General features: G+C 41.5%; 1 protein-coding gene across 7 annotated transcripts in view; it reads left to right on the forward strand.

Annotated features, from left to right (window-relative positions):
* The window catches only part of ETV1 (ETS variant transcription factor 1), a 110,319-nt gene extending 104,905 nt beyond the window's left edge, over positions 1 to 5,414 (forward strand). For all 7 annotated transcript variants that reach the window (XM_053264746.1, XM_053264747.1, XM_053264748.1 and 4 more), the window contains one exon: positions 1,909 to 5,414. In XM_053264746.1, the coding sequence (XP_053120721.1) occupies positions 1,909 to 2,130 (222 nt within the window). In that variant the 3' untranslated portion in view covers positions 2,131 to 5,414. The remainder of the gene's footprint in view (positions 1 to 1,908) is intronic.
* The last annotated feature ends 5,200 nt before the right edge of the window (positions 5,415 to 10,614 follow it).

Here is a 10,614-nt window from a genome sequence, read left to right on the forward strand (position 1 = left end):
GACCTAGATATCCCAGCAGAGGGCAGGAAAGACCATAGGGCAGCATAGCATATTTTAGTTCAGTGATGTGAAGAGCCATCATTTTTTGAAGCTGAATGTGTCACTGATCTGATTAAATTACCTTTTTAGATTGAGTCCTTTTAATTTTTAAATTTTACATATTTTTATACCACCCAAAACTTGCATCTGTGGGTGGTTTACAATGTGTCTCTGGGCAGTTTTGGCCAGGGAGCCATCTTCTCTTTCCTTTTGCTGTGTAAGTCCACTTTGAGAACTTTGTTGTTGAAAACCAGTATATTTACATATTCTAAATAATAGTAACTTCGCACACCTGCATAGCCTGTAGTCCATCCCAAATATTTGGATACTCCAAAGCCACAGTGAAGTTTGTTGCAAATTAAAAAATAATTCATTGATCATTATTCTAAATATTCATATCAGTCTTCTCTGCTTTATTAACATCCCTACAGTGCTTGTGTAGCATCATGGATCTTTATCACCATCTTGAATGAGATGGTCATTGTGAAGGAGGGAATCTCATCTCTCTGTTGTGGCCCAGTGAACAGGTGTCTTGTCTGAACTTGCAGATTTATTTAAGCCACAGATTGTTTAGTGGTGGCTTGAGCCACTGTATCCAATGCTTGAAACCCATTCATAGAGAGAGGGAAAGCACCAACTGACTCAAACATCATATCCAATAAATCCTATCCCTTCCTGCATTATAGAAGCATGTGACAAATATTTCTGCAGAAGGCTGGAGAAAATCCCCCTCCCAGAGCAGCTAAATGTCGTTGAGGCTACAGCAGTGGCAGGCAGGGGAGAGTACTGGCATAACTATACAGAAGGTTGCTTCTCAACAGTCACCTTTGACTTCCCACAACCCCACCAGTGGTAGTCTAGCTGCGGAAAAAGCCTCTGATAATCCCATGCATAGCAGAGACCTGAGGCCTATTTACTCATTGAGGCTGTTCTCATGTGCAGGCAAAACTGGGCTAGGGAAGCTCAGCCCGGTTTTGCCTGCCCGTGAGAACTGCCAGGAGCCATGCGGCGGCACAGCGGCAAGCCCTCAAGGGAGCCCCAGCCATTAGCCCAGGTTAAGGACGCAAACGTGCCATTAGCCTGGGCTAACGGATCGTGTGTCAGTGCCACGTGGCTCTGCGCAGCACCCACACACTAGCAGCCTTCTGCCCTGTGTCAAAATACTCCCCATAATAACTGCATATCATAATGCACTTGCATGATGCACTAGGGGAGTTCCTGAGGCCTCCTGGCCCCCAAACTTCCCTGCTGCTGGCAGAAGCCGGCAATCATGTGGGCAGGCAATCCGCCCACCCAAAAACAAGGAGAGGATCATATGCAGGGAAGGTAAGCTTTTCAAGGCTTCCTCCCCTTGCCCCTTCAAGCCCTTCTCATAGATCGTGAGAAAGGGCTCATTATGTTAAAGTGCAAATATAATCCATGTGCAGTGTAAACATGTACAGATCTGTACACACGTACAATTCACATGTTATGTCAAACACATGTACAGCTGTACTCAAGGTTCACTTTTAAAATAAATGCATATATAGTTATTCACACACAAACATGGTATACATGTACAAACACTGAACGCACATACAGTGTCTGAGTAGGGGGTCTGATTTCATCCATTTTTCAATTCAGACAATTTGGAGCAGTTCTAAAATGATGCCATAATATTGTCGGGAGATCTTTTTAAGAGTGGGAATCAATTGACTTTTTCTTAATCTTCCAACTGTTCACATAGGATCTTCAAGTGTACATTCTCTTTTCAATACCAACATCTCCACAAACAACTCTTTTTGATGCATTTGTGGATAATGACATGAGATTCCACTTCTGCTTCTTACAACTCTTTCTTCTCTGCTCTTTTCTAATGTCGCTCCTAAGGTCGCTGGAGAGAGATACGTCTACAAGTTTGTTTGTGATCCTGAAGCCCTTTTCTCCATGGCTTTTCCGGACAACCAGCGCCCCTTGCTGAAGACTGACATGGAGCGTCATATCAATGAGGAGGACACGGTGCCCCTCTCCCACTTTGATGAGAGCATGGTCTACATGCAAGAAGGAGGCTGCTGCAACACCCATCCTTATAATGAAGGCTATGTGTATTAACTGCAGTGACACTGAGGAAGCCCTCTCTCTCCCTCTTTTCCTCTGAGCTTCTCCTCTTTCATGAGACCAGGAGGAAAGCTGAATCCCCTTCCGTTGGTTTTGTAAAAAAATAAATAAAATTTTAAAAAATAATAAAATAGTACTATAACGGGGCTTCTCCTGTTGCATTACTCCTATGGTCTGCCATGGACAGTGCACTTTATTTGGAAGGGGAAGATTGAAATCTAATGATTTATTCTGTGTAACAGGAAGAAAAGGGTGGATCTTTCCCCCCACTCAAGATTGGGAAGGGAACATACAGGTTTTAAGTACAATGACGCTGTATCATGTCTGTTTTTGTTTCATATTGGCTTAAAGATATTGTACACATTATCTGGATATCCATAGTACAGTTAATTCTAGATCTGATAACCATTTGTATACCATCTTTGGGAATTTTCTGCCATGGACACTTTTTTTGACCACATTTAACCTGCTTTCTGAGTTTTAGAAAGACAACCAGTGATATAAGTTGCCGGATCTGATAGAAGCTAGGAGTAGCACTGCACCTTTCAGGTCTTGTTTTATTTTGTTTTTGAAGGCCAAGTTTTATTTTTTATTTTGCACTCAGTCATTGTTTCGATTTCTGCATATCTCTTTGCTACCCTGTGTCCTTTAATGGACCATTACGGAAGGCATTCACTGTTGACTGAAGAACACAGTTCCTAACTTGAAACTGCAAATTGCAGGGTTATAGCTTAGCTTCTTATGTCTGGTGCCATCTTGCTATGCAAGTACAGCACATCTGATCTTCCTTAGACCTTTCAAGATCCGTCTGAGTATAATAATTACATGTGCTGAACCATTCTGGATATCATCTCAACATTAAATACAGGATTGTGATCACGGAGAAGAAGATATATTGCATCCTTTCATTTTCTTTGATACATAAATAAATTATTTAATCAATAGGAATTAACTGTACTAAGTCACATATCTCATTATGCTGTTTAGACCACAGCAGGCACTCCTTGAGCAAAATATCCAATACACTAAATAGGTACTTTAGTAATTTTTAGACATGGTACCCATTAATATGCATTTAAAACTTTTACTGCTGTGTTATGTTGATAACATATATACATACTAGATAATGCTAATGCTTCTGCTGCTGTCTTTTTTTCTGTAATATTCTCTTTGCTGAATTTACTATGCCCATTTATAAGCAATGCTGTAACTACAGGTAGCATTTCAGGACAAAATAGATGACTTGAACCATTTATTGCTTAGAAAAAATAGCTTGTGTCACAGCTGTGCTATAAGCAGCTTTTACGTGCATTGAGAAATGAATAGTAAGCTTCAGCTTGCTAAGAGGAACTCTGCAGAACCTTTTATAACTTTCAGTGAGGCAGAGATGTATACAAACCGTCAAAGAGTACAATGAATTTGCTATATGATGTTGTAGTGCTGGCACTGATGCTATCAATCAACTTTGTTTTGGACACTAAATGTAAATGTGATCAGATATGTTTGGAAGACAATTTAAAGGGGTTTTATTTTTTTTTTAATCATTTTTATTTTTTAATTTTGAGAAGGGTAATGTGAAAACAAGACACACACCTTATTCTACATATAAAATTAAGAGAGAGAAAACATTTTAAATATTTATGAACACCTTTTCTGAAACATTGGTTTCCTAGTTTGAAAAGGATGGAAATGAGGTTTGAGCTGTCCAGTGAATGTTTTGTTTTTTAAAAAGTGACTTCATAACAGTTTTTCCTATTTCTTTCCCGATGCTAACAACTCTGGAAAGAGGAGGGTGGGAACAGAGTCCATAATCATTAGTCGCAGAAATAATGTTTCATTGTAAATGACATGATATCAAAGATGCCTTGAGGTGGTGATTTACTTTGCACTCAGTGTCAGTCAGGAAACCAGTAGAGCTATAAATGATTTATTATGCAATTCATTTCAAATTAACGAATGTTAGCCACTACAGAGCACACTAGGTATACATCTGCTGCACCTAGAAACACAAGACAACTGCATAGGTGCATGTCTCTAAATCCAGGACATCCTAGTCATAGAGAAGCCCCAGTGGAAAGCCCTTCATTTTATTCCCACCACTAATCAATTACACCTAATATTCATTCACCCCGATTCCATTCATTTACTCAGAAGTAAGGCCCACTGAGTTCAATGATACTTTCTCCCAAGTAAATTTGTATAGTACTGAAGCCTAATTGGCTAATAAAATAAAAACAGCATTTGTGGAGGCCAATGGTTTTCAAACTTGGATCCAAGGAACCTTGGGGCTGCTAAGAAACTGGTCACTCAAAGAGGTCTTAGTTGATTAAATTTGCATATGGATAAAAATGCTGAAGTAAGAAGCATACTTTGTTTTCAGATGATGCACATGTGATACAGCAGGCATCATCTTAGAAGAGGTATTCCCACTTGTGCGTCAGAGAGAAGGGAATGCATCTGTTGAAATGTTGCTTGACATCTGCAGTTTTTATAAGTGATTTAATTGCCTAATTAATTTAGGCCACTTCTCAGTCTCCTAAAGGTTGTTTTTAACTTATTAGTTGAATAGAGGTTAGAAGCTTATCAAGGTTCCTCAGTGAGAAATCACTAATAGCCAATGGACTTTCCTAGAGACCACTTGCCTCTGGTGATTGGCTTCCAGTTCTCAGGCACAAGTGTTCTTCTTTTCACATGGGCCTGGCCAAAGCTTCTTTGTGAACAGTTGCCCCTGAGAACATACCTTGGAACCCTGTGTACAACATACAGAGGTTCTCTGATGCATAAGTAAATGTGGAAAGTGTTCTCTGAAGGTAGAAAAATTGAAAACTGCTGGTTATAGACAAAAAATGAAAAGCATGGGGAAAATCCAGATTCAAATAACTGTACTTTCCCTTGAAACAGAGCCCTAATGTGTGTGATCCACTTTAATGAAAAGTTGCTTTTGGTTCATTAGTATCAGTGTGGAGCATTTCTTGTTGGGAACAGGTGTATATTAGGTGAATGGGGTGAGAGGGCTTTTTAAAAAGCCTAAAATTGATTCAAATGTCTAATATTTTTAAAAAAATTATATATACTGTATAAGGTAGTGATTCACTGTACAAAATAAACAATTCACTTACCATTGAATGAAATCCCAGGAAAAAAGTGATACAAGAAGTTTGTTTTATGGAATTTGATTAACCCTTTTGAGACTGTACCTTAAGAGTTTTATTTTAAGTTCTGTTTTTATTCCACATTTTTCCAGGTAGATTAATAAATCTGGCAGCTGATTTCTGAAAGATGGTTGTTTTGGACTTCTAATGATTTTATTTATTTCTGTATTAAAGACTGCTAAAATGTGTGATTTGGGCAAAGCCAAAAATACTTTCCAGTGATGTAACCAGAACAGCATATCAAACAGTTGAGCATCAAGAGTCTGCTTATGATTTTGTGCTCAAATTCACTGTGCAGTGAGATAAAGGGAGCTGATAATTGGGTGCTGGTGGTGTGTTTATTACAGTACCTGAAACATAGGGCTCCCATGTTACATAGGGTTTATTTGAGAGCAGTACTATGGGAAACACCTATATTGGGTAGCAGTGATATAGGAATTTGCTGAAAGGTATCATCTCAAACTGTATAGCAGATGGCAGTGGCAAATTCCTCCTGTACTCTACCAAAGACAACCACAGGGCTCTGTGGGCACCAGGAGTCAACTCCCACTCAATGGCACACTTTGCCTTTACATAGTTCCTTGGCTCGAGAGGCTACAGTGAAATGAAAGTGACTTGCCTAAGGCCAACCAGTGAGTTTCCCATAAATTTCAGATCTGCTTTAGAGGTCGAAACATACACAGTTGTACTCTAGAGTAATTGTATACAAGGAATAAAGGAGGTTGAGGATTAATTCACACAAGTACTTTTGAGGTTATTTCAAACTGCTTTTTGTTTACATTTGCTCAACTGAGAGTAAAAACTTGTAGGGATTTCTGTTGTTCCTTGGGTAGTCACAACAGGTTCTTCACTGCAATAGTGGCTTTGCAACTGGTTGACTAATGTACACACTAATGTATCAAGCACTGGATTGGTCATTCAGCTCTGAGTTAGCCCTGTCCTTGTGTGTTAGTTCACCTCTTAGCAGTACTTAAACACACACATCGAAATCTATGTACATTTGTTTCATCTTACAATTCCGCCCCCGCCCCCCCAAGGAATTAGCGGGTAATAAAGTGTTGGTGATATCATGACTGCTGTCCAATTGGAATCCTGTTTTATAGCTGCTTCCCTTGTAAATACAAAGTAATCTTATGTTTATTTAACTAAGACTTTATTCCAGGAACAACTCGATTTTCCCTTTCTCCCTCCCCCCTTTTCTTTCTGACTCCACCCCCCACACTCTCTACAGGATCTGCACTGGGACAGACTTCTAATCAACTAAACATAAAGGATTACACAACAGATCCCTTCATCACCATAATTTTAGAAGTGTCCATTTTAATTTATTTTCATTTATGTTTGTTTCTCTTACTGTTAGCTGTCTTGTAGGGATGTGCACGAATCACGATTCGTAGGGCGATTTGTTACACACACCCTGTACCTTTAAAACGAAGGAGAGCAGGTGCATACCTGCTCCCTGCCACTCACCACCACTTCCTGAATTGGCAGCACTCCTCCCAGCTATCTTTGTGTGCCAGTGGTGCTCTCCCCTAGCTGCCACCACATGATGCTGGCACGCACATGGCCTCTGCACATGTGTGGTGCCCATGTGCATGCCAGCATCGTGTGGGGGTAGCTGGGGGAGAGCACCACCGGTGAGTCAATATTGCTGAGAGGAGCTGCCAATTCAGCACGTGGCGTGGAGTGGGTATGTACCTGCTCTTTGTTTTAAAGATGCAGGGTGCGTGTAACGAATTGCCCTTCAAATCGCGTTTCATGTACTGTACATCCCTACTGGCTTCAGCTTGTATTTTCAGGCAAGGTGGAATATAAATCCTTTAATTTTTTTAAAAGTAAAATGCAGTCAGTTTCGGAGAGGGAATTTGAACATTTCCTTGGTTTTTACCACAGAACTGATCATACCCCCTATGACTGGTTTTTACTGATCACACCCTCTATGACTGTAAAATAAAATTTTAAAAAACCCACTACACTTAAAATGATTTGTGCATGTCTCCACCCCTAGATGGAAGGATGACGGGCTCATGTAAACATCCTATCATGTTTCTAGATCTTGGGGCTGCTTCACACACAAAACTGTATATCATGTGCTGATCATCATTCCCTTGTATGTATGACATTGCACATGAGTAGTGGCATATATGTACAATCCAGCAAAAACTGACCTTTTTTGCACTGCTAATGTTGCAGAAGACAAGATATGTGTGTGGCAGTAAATGTGTATGCGTCTGGTGCTGTAGAAAACTGATGATTTGGCTTTCATTAAATGTGTAAGTGCAATAGCTTATAGTATACTAAAGCAGGATATGATCCTGCACTATACTTTCTGAGATAACCATGGGCTGAAAATAACTCACAATGTGGTTGTCTGAATCTGGAGACAACTCTGGGTGATATCAAGAAAAGGACTGTTATAGATGGGCAAGAATATGTAACCAATGGAATCGAGCAGAAGGCAACAACAAAAACTTGCATGAAGTTATAGGACTACCCCATGAAGTATGCTTCAACTACAGATGAACTAGTCAGATCCAGATAAGGAAATTAAGGTGCATAATCACTGGATTGGGAACCACAGGAATAAATGGGATACACATTGAATGAGTCATCAAAAGTGCACTCTACATTCTGGCACAGCTAGTCATGAATATATTTTCAAATGGAGCTAGGGTTTGATCTTGGCAAGAATGTCTTAAATGATGGCTAAAGTCTAGGATATTAGACAGGGATAACCTGATATGTGTGTGTGTTTAATGATCTGAAGATGATTTTGTTTTAGAAAAGGAAGTCAAAATCTCACCTGAAGCACAAGAGGGAAGTAGTGTATGTTGAAACCAATTCAGAGCAGTGCACCACGAACCAAGTAGGCCGAAGTCTTGACACTGGGTTGGTTCCCAACTTATAAGAGCTTGGATAAGAAATCTGTAGTGGGCCACACCCCAATATCAACATACGGTATTTCCCTCATTGCAGCTCTGGGATAAGTGGGTGCAGTAACATCTGAACAGGTGAGACTGCCTGATCTCAGAGCCTTCTCCCATATACTCAGGAAGAGGAAGAAAGACAATGGCTCATCATTCTCTGTGAGAGGCAGGTTCAGGAATTGCTAAAAGGAAGAGCCTGAGCTTGGAGCTTGCTCTGCCTCTCACAATTTCTGCAAGTGAGCCTGTGTGGCGGCAAAGGTGGGCATGCCAGAAGCTCCTTGTCCTTTGTTATCCTGTCTTTCCAGGATAACGGGAAACCCCTAGAAGGAGAAAGAGAAAAACCCTTGATCAAAGCAGGGATATGGTTGCCTCCATTCTTGGAAGAACGTGGCAGAAAAATACTTCTGAGGCTGTTCAAATTGTGCAGGCAGTGTTTGCTTATTTAATACAGTAAGGTTGTGCACATGGCCATTGTTGGCAGGCGAGGAGGGCACGGGGGGAAGGCAAGATCCTGCTTACCTTCCCCCCATCCACCGACAAGCAAGGTCCATGTGTGGGATGGCCCATGCCCCCACACAATCCATACTGCACCTGGCGGTGTGGAGTTCTGGAGGCCGGGGAAATGCATCCCTATCTCATAGGAACATAGGAAGCTCCCATATACTGAGTCAGACCATTGGTTTATCTAGCTCAGTATTGTCTTCACAGACTGGCAGCGGCTTCTCCAAGGTTGCAAGCAGGAATCTCCCTCAGGCCTATATTGGAGCTGCCAGGGTGGGAACTTGGAACCTAGATGCTGTTCCCAGAGTAGCTCCATGCCTTAAGGGGAATATCTTACAGTGCTCACAATTCTAGTCTCCCATTCATATGCAACCAGGGCAGACCCTGCTTAGCTAAGGGGATAAGTCATAGTTGCTACCACAAAACCAGCTCTCCCCTCCAGATATCCCACAATGCACTGCACAATGAACACTGTGCACTGGTGGATCTCCCCCACAGTTGGGTACTCTAGGCACCCGACACAACTCGCATATACTATTATTTAGATACTGCTTTTCAACAGAAGTTTCCAAAGTGGTTTTCATAGATTTTTTTTTTTTGGTACAAAAGATGGAACCCTGTGTCCAAAGGGCTTACAGTCTATAAAGAAACATAAGATAGGCAACAGCAATAGCTGCTGGAGGGATGCTCTGCGGAGGCTGTATAGGACCAGTAGCTCTCCTCCTGCTAAATATAAAAGAATCACTACTTTAAAAGGTGCCTCTTTGCCCACTTAGCAGGGACTAGTGTGACCCTGGTAACTGGCTCTGTTTGTGCTTGGGCTGTACGCTTCCACTCTCTAACCCAGGCTAAAGGCCAGGTCCAAAAATTGGGCTAACCAGGCCGACAGCGCTGGGATTGGCCCCTATCCCAGCGCTTCACATGGGCAGCCCAACCCAGGCAGGGTTGCTGAAACTGGCTGCTCGTGTGAACAGCCTCAGTATGTTAAGGTAGCAATTTGGGGAGCTTTGGCCATTTGTGTGCCCCCCGGCAGATGATGCTGGCCTTGTGCTTGCCATGTTCTTTATACCTGACTGTGCCTCAAGGATAGGAAGAATAGTACTTAATCTGCACTTAATATAAACAATTCCCATATAAATGGGAAGCAAAACATTGGACTAATGCTCAGAAATAGAAATAGACTGTAGGTTCGGTTTGATTGTCAGGAAAAATCTGTTTGTCTTCTAGATTCACTTGTTACATAATTACTATCAGAACACGATGCATCAAAACTGTCTCTCTCATCCCTGAACACCACTTCCAGAATGTGTCAGATTTATTGCATAATACAGTTCAAGTTCTGAACATCAGTCTGAGACTTCACTGGTCCTTTGTGTATGCGGGGCGGGGGGGGGGGGCAGGCGTGCTTTCTGGTACTTCTAGCAATAGTTTATTAAAGTGTTTGTTTGTAGTTAAAAGATCAAACAAAGCCTTGAAAGATGAGTAGTGACTTACGGCGCCTAAAGGCAAAGTTACTCGTGTCATAAAGTATTTTTAGAAATCAAGTTAATGATCCATAGGCTCTGCTTTTGCAATCAATGCAACCAACTTGATTACTGTTAAGCTGTGATGATTGGGTGGGGTTTTGGGGGTTTTTTTTGGAGGGGGTGGGGTTGGTCACCTGTTTGGATATTTAGCCCAGATGGTTGTATAGCTATGCAGTTCCATTAATGGGGTGGGGGGCAAGGTGTCTGGGATCAGTAACCAACTGGGAAAGGGCAACAAACAGAAACTCAGGCCAGCTAAGATGGCGGTTCTGTGGGTAGGTGGTTATCTGTATAGGATGTGTTGTGCTCAACCTGTTTTGAATGGGGTTGCTTCACTACTTTGCATTCTGGATCTGCTAATAGACAAGGCTG

The sequence above is a fragment of the Hemicordylus capensis genome, chromosome 6 (assembly GCF_027244095.1).
Source record: "Hemicordylus capensis ecotype Gifberg chromosome 6, rHemCap1.1.pri, whole genome shotgun sequence".
NCBI lineage: Eukaryota > Metazoa > Chordata > Lepidosauria > Squamata > Cordylidae > Hemicordylus > Hemicordylus capensis.